The 18,112-nt window shown below is 41.4% G+C and overlaps 2 protein-coding genes across 9 annotated transcripts in view; both read right to left on the bottom strand.

The window, feature by feature from the left end:
- TFDP2 (transcription factor Dp-2) overlaps window positions 1-4,127 on the bottom strand; it is a 65,291-nt gene extending 61,164 nt beyond the window's left edge. For both annotated transcript variants that reach the window (XM_082319813.1, XM_082319814.1), the window contains exon 1: window positions 4,041-4,127. The gene's annotated coding sequence lies outside the window, so the exon portion shown is untranslated. The remainder of the gene's footprint in view (window positions 1-4,040) is intronic.
- Window positions 4,128-6,885: 2,758 nt separating this feature from the next.
- The window catches only part of GK5 (glycerol kinase 5), a gene marked incomplete at its 5' end in the record, with an annotated part of 34,704 nt that continues 23,477 nt past the window's right edge, over window positions 6,886-18,112 (bottom strand). For 3 of the 7 annotated variants that reach the window (XM_082319482.1, XM_082319483.1, XM_082319479.1), the window contains 5 exons: window positions 9,867-10,484; window positions 10,685-10,817; window positions 12,154-12,287; window positions 15,162-15,221; window positions 16,578-16,681. In XM_082319482.1, the coding sequence (XP_082175608.1) occupies window positions 10,448-10,484; window positions 10,685-10,817; window positions 12,154-12,287; window positions 15,162-15,221; window positions 16,578-16,681 (468 nt within the window). In that variant the 3' untranslated portion in view covers window positions 9,867-10,447. Of the gene's footprint in view, window positions 9,338-9,866; window positions 10,485-10,684; window positions 10,818-12,153; window positions 12,288-15,161; window positions 15,281-16,577; window positions 16,682-18,112 lie in introns of those variants that run through there. The other 4 variants (XR_014228960.1, XM_082319481.1, XM_082319480.1 and 1 more) reach the window with 4 other exon arrangements.

Below are 18,112 nucleotides of genomic sequence, written 5' to 3'. Positions count from 1 at the left end.
CCTCTTACCGCTGTTTGTGTAAAACCTGATGGTCAGGGCATGTCTCACTGATTGAAATAACGTAAAACCAGACAAAAGAAAAGGAACATCACCTTTATAAAATGGATTACTTCTGGAAGCTATGTTAACCAACAGCATGTTTAGAAGTTTTGTGAAAAACCTGGCTGTTCATGTCTACAAAATATCCTAAGGACTGTAAACCGGGAAGATCACAGTGCCACGGCGATTCTTGATAGTGCCTCTACAGGAGCCCCCTCTACAATTCATGCTTAAGTGATTTGGGAAGTTAACAATATCAAGTTGTCTTCTACCTCTCTCTTAAACATTATCACCCTGTCAGAAAGAATGAAATTGTGCCAACACCTAAACTGCTGCAGTTCACAACTAAGCATATTAACAAAACCAAACGCTAATCTTTTTCCAGCTTAGTTTCAGTCTCTGTCGTGACAACCAATACTAAATGTGAGCTGGCTAAAGCATTATTTTATCACCAAGTTAGTGCTGCAAAAATATAAAAATTTCTACAGGTTTCAGTAAAGACAAATGTTCTCAAAAGTGCCTTCAGTAGGCTGCGGATTTTGCAAACTGTGTTCTGAAAAGCAAAGAGTTTCTTCAACAGTACTAAGTTAATAGCTAGATCTAGACGTTATTTCCAAATATCATCCCTTTTCATTTAAGTACTATTCCGTACTTCACTAGAAATACGATATTCTAGAAAGCTATGCTTTTGTTACAGATTCTACTAATGCATATATTAGGATATATTAGTATACACGTTATTAGCATATAATCTATTAGCATGTAATATATAGTAGTCTTACAACCTGAACTACCATAGGCGTGCAGTTTGATTTGCTTAGACTGATTTTTATGCTATTAATATTGGAAAGTATAAAAGTAAACTTGATCAGCCTGTAAAGACCTTTATTGGAAACTATCACTGCACACAGGAAATCAAAGTAGCAAAAAAGCTCCTTTAATGAAACTGTAAGAGTAAGATCACTTACTACCGCCTCACTTTCTTGCAGAAGAACTGTAATCTACAGATCAAAGAACAGGGGAAAAAAGAATTAATTTCATTCTAATACTGGATGTTACAAAAAACACATGAAGAATCAAACCAGGAAGTTGTTATAGAACTGTCACTCCCTACCGCACCTGCACCTTTTTACAATATTTCCTAGCATATGCCTAGCTTTTCAGATCCCGCAACAGGCATTTATACTATCAGCTTTGATATAGTACGTCTACTATTACCACACCAAGACATTTGGGCTGTTTTCCACTGACTACCTAAAATTCTATGATAAACTTGTCCGATTCCAGTGGCTTCTTGGCTTTGCACACAAGAACTCCACAAGTGTATTTCCTTGCACCGGACAAGACAGTTTATTTTCCCTATTTTAAGATTCACTGTTGATTCATTAGTAGTTGTGTCCTGTGAATGTCATCAGAAAGGTAGAGGAGAAATTCTTAATCATTACGCCAAAAAGTATGTAGAAAAAGCAAACAATTTAAGAAATTGTCACTCGTTAAATGACAACCCTAAGAATACTATTTTAAGGCAGCACATGAGAAGAAATGCAATTCCAAGAACTGAATTAGACTAGCTATAACTAAAGAACTCATTCTGCTCCACATTAGGACACAGAAGTTTAAATATTACTATCTACACAGTATAGGCTGCAGCTTCCCTCCCCTAACCATATCAGGTTGCTATTCTTCTATTGCTTTTAGAGATTTGCACTAAACTTTCCTGTAGGTACAGTGAAGGTCTGCACACTTAAACTGAATAACATTACAAATTCTTGAAGGGGATGGGAAGTTAGAATTTTGGTTCATATTTTTTCACTAAACCTGTAACAACACTTTTAGCCAAACACACTGAAAGATCTTCACTATGAGGGTGCTCACAACTGTCCAGGAAGTACGTCCAGATGCACACGAGGCTCCTACAGTAGTGTCAACATATACAAGAGCAAACGAAGATAAAGAATTCTCCTGTAGTATTGACATCCCTTGCAAAACAGCACTGTGCCTTTTGCCCCCCTGAGTTGTTTGGCCTATCCCCCTTACGCTAGAGAGCTGCTGTCAAGATGCTGTATTGAAAACTGCACCTTACCACTTTGTAAAGTGAGGTTGCCAGTCAGAACCCTCTACAGCAATAAAAAGCATTCCTATCAGTAGTGTATGCTTTCCGTAATGTTAATTACATCAGTAGAGTACAAGTCAAATGGTTTCTTTTTGTTGTGTTACAATAGTGATTTCTGTACAAACAGGAAGTGGCTAAAAGAAAGCCTAATAATTTGACAGTGAAATAGGATCACTCTTAAATTCACCCATGAGACAATCTTGCTAATATTTAATAATTTTCAGTTTTTTCCTTAGTATAGACCTAAATCATTTGACCTATTACTCTCTCCTCTTCTAGAGGCACTAGACTCGCTTTACAAGAAAGTTTTCAGAGGAGAATTTGTCCTTTTTTTCCTCTGACGACCACCTCTTCTGTCAAGTCTTCTTTTCCATAATGCAAACTTCTCCTTACTGTTCCATGTTTCTTCCAAGTGCTGTAGTTAGCACCCTGTATGCTATTTTGAACAGAAGTTCCTGAAATTCAGTACTTCACTATGTACAAAACATCTCTGAGTACACATAGCATTGGCACAAATACGGGCTGTGAAATACAGTTCTGCGTTTGTTCTGTAACACTGGTCATCTGTCATGAGTCTTTGCCCCAGGTATACAAATCATACATTTTTGTATAAGACAGGATATAATATAATCAAATGAACTAAAGTTAATTTGGGAAGGGTAAAGAAATGGAGAAAAATTTATTCATTTCTCTTTTAACAGCATCAATTTATACTAGCATAAAAATATTTTTTTATCAAAAGATTATATCAAGGTGCAATTAGTTACAACATCACACAGCCTCCAATGTTTTGCTCTGTTTTCTGTCAGCATAATTAAGCTACATCAGTGATAGTAGTTGGGGAAAAAAAAAAAAAATCTATCAGCTCTTAAACGTATTAATGAAGAGTCATGAAAATAACTGATTTCCAAATTATGAAAACGACCAAGCAGTAATTTTTTTAAATTTTTACACAGTATGTTAAATTATATTAATTTAAACTATTCCCTTTCTCTGTCAATTCAGAAATTGTCCTTCTATAGAGGAAGACCCTTCTATAGAGGAAAACAGCACAAGCTCAGCATCATCCCTTTACTCGATGGGGGAGCACGCTCTTAGATGCCGTTTTCTCCCACATTTCAAGGAAGTTTGCTTATTCTGTATTTTCCTCCTATTGTTTGCATTCTCAATTCTGAAAGACGGCATTTATATTTGGATGCACCTCTGCCGTGAGCCTTTACGGCTGAAAGTCAGGGAAGGCCTCCAACTCAAAGGGCGCAGGAAGAGGCATTCAATTAAGTTTTGTGGTTGTTGCCGCCGGACTAACCCTCCCCCGACAAAACCCGTGAGTCAAAACAACCACGCTATGAAGTTCAAGCTATACTTTGCAGGGCCACCAGCGTCCCCGGTCCCCTTCTGAGCTGTAACTCCTCAGGGCGGGGGCCGGCCGCCCCCCGGCCCCCCGCCCCCCGCCGGCAGCCGGCCGGGGCCGCCCCGCTCGCCCCGCGGCCGCGCACACACGCCGCGCCGCCGGCCCAGGCCCGCCGCTCCCAGCGCGCTCCCCACAATGGAGGAGAGGGCGACCCGGCGGCGCGCAGGGCGCCTGTCACCCGCCAGCCGGGCACGCCGCCGCCCCGCGGCCGCCCGCAGGTGTCAGGCACCGGCTCCCCTCCCTCCCGGGGCGCGGGAGGCGCCCGCCCGCCGCCTCCCCCCTCCGCCCGCCCCGCGTACGGCACGGCGAGGGCGGGGGGGCGGCGACAGGACCGACCCGCCAGACGGCGCGGGGGGGGGGCGGGGGGGGGGCGGCGGCCGTTAAACGCCGCGGGGCGGGGGAAGCGGCGCCCCGGCCCGCCAGGAAGAAAGGCGCTGCCCCTCCCTCACGGCCCCCCCTCCCCGGCTCCCCACTCACCCGCAGGCCCGGCAGCGGCGAGGGACGAGGGGGAGAGAAGGCGGTAGCGCGGGCTGGGCCTAGGCAGCGGCGCTGAGGCGACGAGGCGGCGGCGGTCCCCGCCAGCCGCCGCGGCAGGCAGGCAGCCAGCCGCTCCGCTCCGCTCCGCCCGGCCCCGCGCGCCGACGACGCCTCTCGGCCGGGCCGGCGCCGCGCACCCGCCGCGCGCGAGGAGGCCCCGGAGACGGGAGCCCACCAGGGCCAGTCCGCGAGCCCCGGCGCGTGGCGGCGCGAGCGCCCGCAGCGCCTCCAGCTCGGCCGCCGCCGCTCCCCCCCCCCCCCGCGCCCGGCCCCACTCGCCGCCTCGCTCCGCCGCCGCGCCGCGCTCGGCCCCGGTCCTTCTCCCCCGCACAAGCTTGGCGGCGTCTGGCTACCGGGCGCGCCCATTGGCCGCCGCACCGCGTGAGGTCAGGCGCCCTCCCCGCGCTATTGGCTCGATCCCGTGTGTGTACACACGCCACCCGCCAATCCGCGGGGCGACGGCGAGGGGGGCGGGGCGGAAGGGCGTGGCCGGCCGAGACCCGGGGCCGCCACCGCCGCTTCCCCTCACGGCCCCCGGGCGGCGGGCGGCGCCATCCGGCTGCCGTCAGCCGAGCGGGCAGCGGGGGCGAAGGGCCGCGGCGGCCGCCCGGTGCGGGCTGGGCGCAGGGGCCGGCCGCTGGGCGCGGGCTGGCGCTCGCTGACAGCTCCAGCCGGCCGTACCCGCCCTCACCGGCGCTCAGGTGCGGGCGCTGCCCTCCCGAGGCGGGGCGCTGCGGGCCGGTATAAAGTACGTACGTTTGTGTTCGTGTACATCGAACGGCGCCGCACTGTCTGCAGGCGCAGGCCTCGCCGCGCTCCGTTCCGCTTATCTGAGAGCAGCTGGCGCGGTTGTGTGCTGGGATGCAAAGTTCAGCCCCGCTGCGGGCTCGGCCGCCTCAGGTGAAGGAACGTCCCTCCCCTGGCGCGGGAGTGCGCCTGGAGCAGCCAGCGGAGCGGCAGCGGCGGCCGGGACGGCGCCGGGCAAACCTCGGCCCTTGCTTCCCTTTTTAACGTGCCCCGCACCAGCTCCGTAACTTCCTTCCTGCGAAACAAAGGACCCCTCCGCAGACAAAGCGGCGATGCCGCCGGCGGGCGGCTACCGCGCCCCGCACGCTGCCCCCCAGCCGCCCCGCACCTCCGCCCGCCGCCGGGGAGCGGCTGGTACCGGCGACAGCCCCGAGAAACCGAGTCCGAGGTGGGGGTGTAGGGCCCGCTAGCAGAGCTGTAAGAAGTATTTGCTTTCAGCATCTCCGTATCTTTTTTAAAAACTGATTTCAACAAAGCAGGATTAAGTATTCTTTTGGAGAGAATATGAATAGAAAACACTCCTAGGAGTAAAAAAAACCCAAACCGGCTCATTCAAAGCAACGATGCAACATTTGTTAAAAGTCTTTCTCCTGTACAGCTCCTCCAAAGCATGCAGTAACCCATTTTTCAAATTTCTGTAACACAAATTCACCTTAATGCCATTGAGCAAAACACGGTTTATGTGGATGCAGAAACCCTATTTACATTTTAGAAACCTCTAGACTATACACAGAGTAAACCAAACATGTTAAGCTTGTTTTTCTTGCTTTACAGCCGACATTAAATGCTCTAGACAGACATATTTGATCCTATCCCCTTTACTAAAAAGGGAAGAAACATCAAAAAACAGGCGTTCACCCGTAAAACAGAGTTCTTAAAGGAAGGACTAAGGAAAACATTAACAAGAACTGTATGTTTACTTCAGTGGGATAGTTCACAACTGAAAATCTAGCATGTGCCCAGGAATTTGCTGACTTTGTGGTTTCAGTTTCTTTTCATCCTCTATAAAATACTTGCATCACATGTAACAAGACCTTTATCAATATTTGCAGTGTTATGCAAGATACCTTCATGAAAGCATTAAAAAAAAGCAAACGACTGTGTATTCTCTTGGAGACTCCTCTAACTGGTACAATCACAATAGCTAACGTAACGGCAACTGAAGCGTGCCCTGACAGAAGCGCAGAAGGCATGCACTGCCTTAGAAAAGGAAGCAAACCAGGTCGGCTGGTCTATTGCGCTATTCAGTAAGTTACCTGAGCTAAACAAATACTTGAACTCAGACCCAGCCGCAATAAAGACTCTTATGCTTCAAATATCACTTTTTAGTGCGTTGGTTTATTTACTTTTCTGCAAGAAACACCATTGAACTGAAGTCAGATACTATAACTGATTATGAACGTGAAAAACAGGCATTTTAACCATTAAGGAAAGGAGAGAAACAGAAGAAAGGTCACTGCTGTAGTTTGCATTTGCTTTCCACAGCAAACTGCAGAATGAGATAACACTATATATATATATACACACACACACACTGTTGAGTCTGAAGCTGCTGACACAACGATCAGTTTGCACGAGGGTAAGTAGGCTACTGCTGTAACATTCTAAACCAATACACAGTCTTTCAGAACTTACACAAACCCCAAACTTAATCCCAGAATGAGGGCTGCACTGAAAAACATCTTGGAATTGTTTTTTTAGACATGCTAAGGCGTGGGTTTAACGACTACTTAGAGTAAAACCTGCACTGCAGGGACTTCTCATGTCTCCCTCCCGCAACGGTCAGCGGTCTCCCAGCCTTGGAACATCGTGCTCCCTCTGGCTGGTCAGATCCCTTTCAGATCCCCCACCTTCCGCTTTCGCAACACATTACTTTTCAACATTTGCAAGTTTCATTGCTTTCTTGCCAGCCCACTACCCTTGCTGCGAAAACCTAACACTAACCCAAAACTGCCCCCCACCTCTTTTCTCCTGCTGAACTTGCCCCTGCTCCCTATAAAACCTTAAACTAAAATGCTGCTCCTGGGTCAGAGCACCACCATATTCCCTGACTCAACCTGCAGTACTGACAGACCTGTTTGTTTGAAGAAAGGATCCTGACTTTGTCTGTACTTTTTGGCTTGGACCAGTAAAAGCACACCCCCCCCTTCTATTCCGTGGCCCACTGACTGGCAAGAAATGGTTCTGACCTTATTCCACAAGGCTGCTGTTCAACTGGTGAGCCTCTGTGCTGTGCCCTGATCCTGGAAACAGTGGGACTAGTTGAAGGATCTTGCTACAGAGATGATACCAGAAAGAAGCTACCAGGCTGAAACAGCAACTCAGTATTTTCCTTTTTTTACTTTCTTCTGACAGGAAAGCAAGTATGAATGCTCTTGTCAAAACCAGATGAGAGCGACTGAATTAACTTTACATAAAATTAGCTGCTATAGGAGAGAAGAAAACACTGCTTAAAAGAAAACGGTACTCAAAAATCTTGGCAAAGTTCATTACAGTGAGAGTTTAAACATAGCTAACTTGATTCTTTTCTTAGTTATGTAAGAAAACTCATATGACGTCTGCTCAGTATTTTCAACTATCTGAAGACCATTTTATCTGCCCTTTCTCTTGACATGCAATAATTAATCCAACAGTAGTGAGATCCGTCCAACATTAGAGAAGTTTTTCATGGCATGTAGTCCCCACATATATAATACGACTATATGTCGTTATGAATGATAAAACTGCCAAACTGGGATGAAATTATCTACCATCAGTACCATGTGTATCTGTGAAGGCAGGATGCCCAGAGATCATTAACACATCTCTCAACTGAATTTCCAATCTTCACATGCCTGATGAGGTGCATTACTACCCAATCCTGAGTAAAACATTCACAGTCTCAACATGGTGTCTCTCTTAAAATTATAAAACTACAAACTAGTTAATATTTACATTTTTTGTATTGCTACCTTTACTATCAAACTCAGCTGATAGCAAATATAAAATGGCATATACTTTTCAAACTGATGAAAACCACCCCCTAGGCAAAACCCTAAATATAAGTAAAAAGGGCAGCAGTAAAAGCTGTCATATTTTAAATAAAAGTTAGTATGAGTGAGGTTCTACAATGGTCTTAATGCCCTTCTGTGTAGCAAAAATTGAGAGAGCAAAGCCCCTGTAAAAGTATATCTAATTGCTTAAAGCTCATTTCAAATTCATTATCAATTAACAGGTACCACTCCAAGATATCAGCACATTAACAATTTCCTGGGAAGAGAAAATAATTTTTTCTTGTAACAGATAAGCAAAAGAGGCTTAGTGATCAGTAACCAAATTTCTTCAAGATGTCTATTAGTCTGTTCAGTCTCTGGGCAACTATGCATCACAAGCTGTGGCAGATGCTCTAACCTCCAAAGGCTGCTCCATCTTGGTAGACCTAAAGACACCCCCTGTTTGTTTCAGACTTACTCACTACTTCGAAGCTCTACACAACACAGAACTGTGCAGATCATTTGAAAGGCTTGGGTGGTGAATATAGTAAGGCCTTTTTGCATCCTTAATTTGCAGTGAAGTTTCTCTCCTGTAGGTTTGAGGCTAGTGAAAGGAAAATAGGTTAAATTTCCTGCTACAAATTAAACAGTGACAGTGGTAAATAGTTATCCAGAATAGCTCCTCTAGGACACTATCTAGAGCAAGAGGACTATATAATGTCTTGGTTATCTTCAATCTTTCTAGCTATGCTATGGCCAGGATGAAAACCACCATTGTGTAAAAGTGCAGTATGAGGCACATGTGATTTGGCAGTATAAGGCGAAGTGATTTGAACAGAATCAGACTCAGCTCCCATTAGAGCTCCATCTGGGAACACTGTGGGAACCTTAATCAAGCCCAGCAAAACCACAAAATTATTAAGTGAACTTAAGTCAAGGAGCCTTCATCAAGAGGGTAATAGGTGGACATTATCCCTAGGCAGACTTTGATGAAACTAAACTCCTCCAGTGAGAACAAAGTGTAGAATACCAGCAACTGAGGGCACAAACTTGTGCTCAAAATGCCAGACTGAAAGCCTTTCTGTTTGGCCCAGTAGAACCTTCTTGCCAATGAGCATTTTCTTTAGCAGTGAGGTTGAGATGACGGAGAAAATCACAAGCTGAACATGGATGCTGAAGCAAAGCCAAGTGTTCCACATATCCTGTAACTACAGGTTCTTACCTTACAGCAGGAGGAGGAGTGGAGGGAACCTCATCAATGGACTTTATATTAGAGTCCTGGCATCTGGACAGCCGTAATTTATGGTCCAAAAAGAAAAAAAAAAATGAAGTATCTATAGACCTATCATATAGATCATATAGTCTGCCATATTACTAAAAATCAGCAAACAGACCTGTTTCTGGACTTCAGTTCAGGATTCCCATTAAAGTAGGTTCAGGACACAATGGTCTCTGCAACTTGAAGGATACCCAGAGGAAAAAAAAAAAAATGTGCCAAGATGTAGCACAGGTTGAAGGACAGAAAGTAACAGAAGAAAAATGGTACATTAAGCTAAGGGTGACAGGCAAATCAGATCTGTTTTTTGAAGAACACCACGGCTAGAGTAGATGCTCCAGCTCACGGCAGATGATTGTGAAAGAAACTGAGGAAATGGTGTATGATTTGACCTTCCACATATCAACATGAGAAAAAGTGAATGATAGTTCTTTGGCCCTCTTCAATAACGTTAAATCTATAAATATTTCTTGTCTCCAGTGTCTGTGGAACACAATCACCCACAGCTTGAATTTGATATTATTCTGAAATGAAAATGTTTGATAATTTTACATTTTTGAAACGGATTTACACATACTCCTGAGAAAATTATAATAATTTAAGATTAGTCATAAATACATAAGAATAATTAACTACACATTTCTTTAATTATAATTTATTTTAAAAATATAAAAGTAATTCATAGCTTCAAAAATAGACTTTTGACCCCTTTTTAGCTAATAATAATACAATTTAACAATGGGCTTGAAAGTACTAATGTTACAGATTTTTTACAAGGTAGATAGCGTACCTGTAACTACTTTTAATGTATTTGTATTAGCCATGCCAGATAATGTAGCTTTTGGTCTTTATAAAATTTTAAAAAATTGAGCTACAAGCTAGATAGGAACCATCAGCTACAAAAATCCTGGATTTTTACTTTTTTTAACAGAGTACTAAAAGCCTATTTGCTTTTGTATTTTATCTTAATTTAGTGCACAAAAACGTCATCACAGAGCTGGGTCACATGCTTCCTTAGAAAGTCAACTAAAAGGTGGTAACAGGCTACTAATAAGAAACTATTGTTGTACACAATCAAGTTCATGACAACCCACCCTCCAACAATCATTTTCAATTTCTTAGAAATGCCTAGGGAAGTATACGTGCCTTTTCGCCTTCCTTGATGATTAACATACCAAAGATTTTAAAGATCAGAAGGGAGGCGATTTCCTCAGTAGAAAACCCATCATCGGAAAAAACTCCCCATCTGTAGTAGATGGTAGGATTCAAGCAGCTGGGCCACCCAAAGGAGGTCACTGAAGGGACACAAATGCTGCAGCTGGACTACAGCTGTCACAGAGACGATATGAAGGTTCATTATGGTATGGCAAGTAATCTAGCAGCAGGGGTGTAACTGAAGTACCATATAACTTTATATATATACCATCACAAATTTCAGTTATGTTTTTTACTGCCCTGTTCATGTCAAGATTTTATAAATACGAATTAAAACATTTTAATTCTTTTATAATTAAAATGCCAATTTCTACCAGCGCATGGAGCGTTTCATTGCTTGTAGCCAGGTATCCATAGCAGGTCTGTATTCCTCTGAGTCCTTCTGGGGCTCAAAAACTGCTTCTATTCGCCTTAGCTTCTTCAGTTGTTCTTTGTCAGTCCAAAATCCTATAAACAGAAAGTTCATTCTCAAGCTCAACTGCAAGTATGTTATTTTTGAGTTGTTTTAATTTATTTCCAAGAGATCCAAAGCAGAAACACAGTAAGAAATCATGACAGCTTTTCTTTACTCAACCAACAACTTTCTCAGAGGGAAGCATATTTTTAACATTGTGAAACTCCTTTCCAATAGCATCCACTTGTTTGGAATTCTGACAACAGCACATCTGCTTAACTGGGATGGTTTCCAAGGAACAGCTCTGGTACACTGTAGTTCCCTTAGGCTTCATCCACACAGTGCTTTCGGCTGCAGGTCCCTCTCAACAAATAAGGGCCACAGAAACCAAGACTTAGCACACATTGCTTTCCTACTGTCTTAAAAATTGCATAAATTGCAGAAAACAGCTGGTGTTATATATTCAGATTAATTTATGCTATTGAATCATTCTTGTCTGTCAAGGGCTGCAGCTTTCTTACAGTTTTAATTGCTGAATAAGTCTTACCTGAGCACATAGTTTTTATCTTACAGTTGTGTTATTTACATATCAAAGCAATTGAATGAAGTTAATATCCACCTACAAAATACACTTCCATTAAACAAAACCATGGACAGTTTGTAGTTTTAAGTCTGGTTAATTACATACAACAATTCTGTGTGAGTAGAGCTAGATTTTTTTCCCGTTAATAATTTATTTTGTCCTTCCATTGTATTTATTTCTGTGAAAACCTTAAAGAATAAAGACTCCGTTCACAGATGACAGGACACAGCTTAAGTAGTAATGACACAGCTGCACGTAAGCACGGCAGCTTCTTTGTCACAGGATCCATCCCCACTGAGCACCACTCCAAGCAGTGCGAATATGGGAAGGGATGCCCAGTGTCCAGGTCAAGAAAGAGGGAGGCAGCAAGACAAGGTTCACCTCTTTCTTCTCCAGTAGTATATCCTTCTAAATGTAAATGAACCTTACAAACATATATGCAGATACTTTTTACATTAAACTCACTGTCACTATTCATCTATGTAAAACTAAACAAGCATCCAACCGCTCAGCAAATTGAGACATTGCGTTAGAAATACAAATAAGGTCCTTGACTTGGTTTATGTATGATGTTATCATCTGTTTCTTTGGTCCATCAAATACAAGCACATGGGTACAAAGCACTATACAAAGAAACAAACACTACTTACCTTGCATTCCCCCCAAAATGGCTAAAGTAATCCTTTGGGGAGTTTTTACAATTATTTGAAGTTATTGCCTGTTTTTTTTCTCATTTTTATTCCCCTCCGTGTTTACAAACATGCATTATGAAGGGAAAAACAAACCCCCTTTAAACGTATACATACCTGAAGCAAGGCCTGCTAGAAAAGCTGCACCAAGACTAGACATGTCTGCATTTGCAGGTTTTTCTATTTTCTTATTAATTAAATCTGAAGTCATCTGCATGACAAAACTGTTATTACTGACACCTCCATCAGCTCTACAGGGAGAGGGGAAGAAGTAGTTAATAAAAATTATTTAGTTCAAATGCTTATTGCCAACATTTCAGAAAACAACTTCTGGGGTTTCACACCTATGCATCAATCTTCCTGTCACTCATGCACAAATGCATTTCCATTTTATGGGCAAATTTAGAGGCCAGCATAAGGTGCCTAGGAAAAAAAAAGAATGCCTATAAACTGGGGAACAAATGGTAGACAGACAGGGACACAGGACAGACGCATTATCAAAAGCTTTGAAAGCTGTGTCTTCTAAAACTATACATCATCCTGGTTTAAATGTTAGGCTTTGTAACAGAACCTTTACATAGTTATCACCACAACATGACAATAGTCAAAACCATTACATTAAACAAACCCTTTCAAGTGTTCTCAGATCTGGAAAAGTACTTTTTTCATTACTACCAAATCTTTGTACTAGTTCGCTAAAATGCCATCACAGTTGCTTCTTTCTATGAGGAAGGTGAGAATGAGGCTTCCATCTATTTTCCTAATTGCATCACGTTGGAGACCCTTTTAATGGAGAAAACTAGAACTTAATCAATGCTGATCTTTAATCATCTGAGAGTGATTACTAATGGTGCAAAGTAATCACTCTTGCAAACAAAAATAACTATAACAAAAAGCAATCTTTGAATTGTCGTAGATGGGTTCACTATGCTGTTGGACTCCAATACCAGCCAGGTATGGAGCTGTTGTTCTGTCAAATGTGGTGCAGTAAAGACAACTACAGTTTATTACTACAGAAAGCGTTGGGTAATAAGACTTAACAGTTGCTTAGAAATCTTCAATTCAAATATGCCACCTGAAGTCTTCTATACTACATGATGCCTTAGAAAACTTTTGCATAAATGTTTTGGCTGTTTCTGAAAGTAAAATTAGGAGACACTGCCTGATCGGTGATATTACAGGGTTTTGCTTGTTTGTACGTACAGTTAAGCAGGGTTACCACCTCTACACCACGGCAAAAAAATCTTTAACTGGCAAAGTCAGTTTCTTAATGCTAGTGACATGCATTTTCCTTCTTCTGTAAAAATAAGATATCCATTTGAGTCGTTATAAGGGGAAAAAAGAAAGAAAATTTCCAAATGCTCAGTTTTACATTTAGCTAAATTTTCCTGCTAGATACTTTGAAGATTCAATCTGTACTGTACGTTCATCTTCTAGCTCAAGTTCCTACGTGCCATTTGACTGGGGATGTGCTATTTCACAAAACAAGTAAATAGGTGACATTCCAGGACTCCAGGGACCACCAGGATCATCCTTGTAAAGGCTGCTGCAGACTGCTGCAACACTGGACATGAGGACTAAAACCAAGGGTTCCTTCTCTGTGCTTTCCTTGATGGTGCTGAGACAAGCAAAGAGAAGTAATAGGAATGTAGAGGACTAATGAAAATGATGACTTTGTAGGAGCTTGTAGGAGCCAGAGAGCAGGAAGAAAGGAGGGATACAGGACAAAAGCTAAAAAGGGAATGAACATATTTATGGGATAAAAACAACAACGACGACGAAAAAAATCAAAGGTAACGGATAGATACTAAAGATGTGTGGACAAAAGGATAGGAGAGCAGTTTACAACCCTACTGAAAAAGCCATTAAGTGTATCTCATTATCTTCTAATGCTTAATCCACAAGCTGAATTGCTACTGATAGTAGTTAACTATTATAGTCACTATATGAAACAGCATTTTTATATCTGCGAATAAAACAGAACATGATCATGCAATTTAAAGTTTGCATTACAACATAAACAGGCTCGGAATTCTAATGTTCCCTAGACAGTACTTCAACATTTCCCATTTTTCAGTTCGCCGTCTTAATACGACCTCTCAAATTTTGGATGCAATTTCCTATGTAAAAAAGCTTTCTAAGGAATCAAAAATTCCAATACTTCTGACCTTTTCCTCTTTGTTAAAACCCCAAGCCTGGCTGTTCCTTCATCTTTGCCTGCTCTGTCCCAGTACACGATGGAAGACAGAAGCTTTTACCTCCCCCCACCTTGCACTTTCACTTTTCTTCCACTATTCAAAATTCTGATTTCTCAACTTGTCTACATGCCTGCCAGACCACTTCTTCCTTTGCATGGGTATCAGGAAGAAAGCCACAAGAGGGACGGGAACGCTCTCCTCTCTGTTCTTGATGGTGGTATCACGATGACCCCTGGCTGCCAGAAGGAGAAATTCTGGAGAGCTTTCTCAGCGTGAGAGGGCTTGAGGCTCTAAGACAAGAAGTATGCCCAAACCAAGTACCTACCCTAATGTGCAACATAGTTTTCCATCAACGCTTAATTCAGCTAAATTTTTCCAAGACGTTGTGAAAAGCATATTCTAGGGATCATGGTTACCTCACTGAATTTGATTTGCTGCTTCAAAGACTGAAGCAAAACCAATGCCTTAACAACTGAATTGTAAAAGTATTCTTCCTCTTTCCCTCAAAATAGATCCAGTTTTAACTGACATCTTCAAAAAAATATTCAGTCTGTGACAGACCCAGCACAAAAAATTTCAGTATGAAAGAATGATAATAAAGCGTAGAATTACTTTTGTGGCAGGCATTGCTACATGCACTCTAGTGCTACTGAAAACATGAATTTCCCTTTTTTTTTTTTTTTTTTAAATAATTAGAGCAATTCATTACTCACCTACTGACAATCACCAATGCCAATAGTTTAATTAAGAACCAAACCTTCTGTGGGTAGACTCTACTGCCACTTAAGTTACATTAACATTTGACTTGGTAATCACCTATTTCTCAGCAGCAGAATTTTTACAGTAAGATAAAATGCATAATAAAGTTCACACCTATTTAAAAATCAAACTCCCATATATCAAATTTTAAAATTACATGGAACTTACCGAATAGTTTGAAGAGGAATGCGCACCTTCTTCACAATGATATCATAAAGCAGTTTGTTTCTTTAAAAAAATATTTAGTTGAATTAAGCATTATATATTCCATAAAGTGTTTCCAGTATCTACATAGTCAAAAAATAAAATACAGGGCAAAAAATGCCTCAGTTGTGTCAGAACTACTGCAATAGCTAACAAGTTTCCAGAATGCATAAATTTAAAAAAAAATAAAAAAATTTTAAAAAAGACTGGTTTTAGTTATACGTCATTACGAAGGCACAAGTATGGCTAAATCACGGCCCATGTTATAGCAAGTCACTGTAGAAGGTACATTTTTCCCACCTGAAATTGCTGATAGGTTTCTACAGACAAGATGCAATTCTTGATTTAACAAGTGGTTTACAGTGAGGAAAGTATGCTGACAGGAGTGTTAATCGGAGTTCATCCAGCTGTTCTTTAAAGGGAACATCTGAAGGCTGTATGTTTGACTTGTTCTGAAACCATTTCAATTAATGGGAGAAAATCTAAACACAAAGGATCTCTACCCTTTTCTAGTTAGATATTTGAATGAGACTAGATTCTCAACATCCCTGTTTTCAAGAGACCCATGCTTCAGTTAAGGAATTACTGCATCTCACGTTCCTTGTAGAGTGCAGAAAAAAAAACATTGGAAACAGTTGCAGTAATTCAGAATGTTACTTTCCTCCAGACATCCTTTTTGCCTCTTTGCAGGGGGTTATTATGCCCAAAGCAGAGCTGGTGACTAGATGGAAGGAATCATGAATGTTCCCTAATTGGCCACAGTGCAGCGTGAGCCAGGCTCAAACCATATTCAATTTCAGTTCGAGGCATGCTGGGTGGGTTTGCAAGGCAGAACTGATCCGTTCCACAGCGTGCTACTGATGTGATACCATCATGATGTGACTAGCAGTAATATCTTTAACCTTGGCAGTTAGATCTGGAAGTTGTTGTCCATTCACATTTTTAAAGATGTTTAAGATGCCTGTTACTGTGCCTTATAAAACACCAAAAATTCAAACTTTAGCCAAAGAGCTGATAGAAAATTTCCAGCTTCAGGGATACTTTAAACACAGCTGGAATGGGCTACAGCTTCTGACAGAACACTGTCAGGAGAGAAAGGACAAGCTTTAAGCAGAAAACATTTTTAGGACATGCAGAAAACAATATAATTTAAGAATCCCTATGTGGTTTCTTGATAACAAAAACTCTGAACTAATAAATATACACGAATTAATTTGTAAAGAAAAAAAGGAAAGTGGCTAAAACTCCTTTTTAATGTAACAGTAATGGAATACTAATATTTATATTTTACGAACTGCAGAAGTCCATGTATGGATTTAACACTGCTGATCAAAATAAAAGCAAACATAAGAAAATATAAGCAAGATAAGTATTCAGTACCTGAAAGCTACAGATTCCAATATAGCTCGTACAAGATGGTTTCTGGTAGTGGAAGGTTTTAGCCCCATGAAAGAGGCACATAAATATGGGTCATTCACAGAAACCTGCAGAAAAAATTTCACCATGAGTTCAGCGAATTGTATTTGTAGACTTTTAAGAAAGGAGTCAAAGAGTAAGAAAAAAAAATAACTTACGACAATTACAGGCAGCATAGTGAAAGGAGAAAATTGAAAACAATATGTAAGAGGTATATAGCATTATTTTAGCTCATTCAGTGAACAGTTTAAATAGCTTCTTTCAACAGAAGAAAGGTTTAAGTGACTTCTTCCAAGTCTGACATACTAAATAACACTAATCTGTATGACTTCTCTTTAAAATACATATAGCAGACATTCAAGTGTCTAGGACAGGGCACACTGATATTGCTGTTCTCTAGCAAGATTTCACACACATGCTTTTTTTTTTTTTTTTTAAACACTCCTGAACTGCTGAAAGAAAGATGAACTGACTTTTAAAAGTAACATTGAAAAGGATGGTAATACTTTTTATTAGTTTATAGTACAGCCTGTTTTCAGTGACACTGATAAACAGAGTCCAACTAAAATTCTAATGGTCACTAAGTTGTCTTTTTATTTTTTTGCAGGAGAACTGGAAGATCGATTGATGAATCTCTTCTCCACCCCTCCACTCCTCTGATGAACTTCATGAAAAATATTAGTTTGCTGGTTCATACCTGGTTTGTGACAATGTTAAATCTTATTTTCACTGTAGACAGTAATTTTTAAATTGAAACAATCCTTTCCAGTCGTATTGTGCTAAATATCAATTATGACAACACTTATCAGAAGTTTGAATTTCATGCTTATAAAATATATACACAGATATTTCTAAAGTAAATTAAGAAAATGCTAACACGTTTAAAAAAAAAAAAAAAGTACGGATAGGTACATACAGCCAAAAGGAAAACTGGCATTTTGCAAAAGTTCTTAAATAGAAGAACCTTCTGCATTACAGTAAAAGAAAACATTCTTCTTTTTTTTCCATATACAAGTACCCTTCCCATTCTAAGAACGGAACCCCTTGTCCAGCCCAGTAGCATAATAAAGATCCATGGCTTCCAAGTTTACAGATTTTCGTACAAGATAATAAACTAAGAAGCATAGACTCATACTTTACATAAGGGCGAGTATCTTGAAAGAATCAATCATTGAGGAAAAAAAAAAAAAAAAAAGTAGCAGTGCATATATATGCATACACCCCAATGAAGAGTCCTAAGTTTTTGCTGTTACTACTAACCACAGCAAATTAACCCTGCAAATCCCTGTTTCTAGCTGAATGAGTAAGAGGAAAAGTGACTAATGCACATATTCACTCAATTTCAAATACACGTTCACAATGATGCTCCTCTCAGTGTGTTGCATCACAGCAGTAGAATCCAGTAAGAAAGAAACTTGGTTCTTATTGCCTTAATATGGACAAGTAGAGAAACATTTTACTCTGTGTAGGAAATGAACATATGGGCTTCATAAGAGCCC

The sequence above is a fragment of the Platalea leucorodia genome, assembly GCF_965183815.1.
Source record: "Platalea leucorodia genome assembly, chromosome: 8".
NCBI classification, from domain to species: domain Eukaryota; kingdom Metazoa; phylum Chordata; class Aves; order Pelecaniformes; family Threskiornithidae; genus Platalea; species Platalea leucorodia.
The sequence above is the reverse complement of the archived record's forward strand: the minus strand, read 5'-3'. Positions and strand labels throughout refer to the sequence as shown.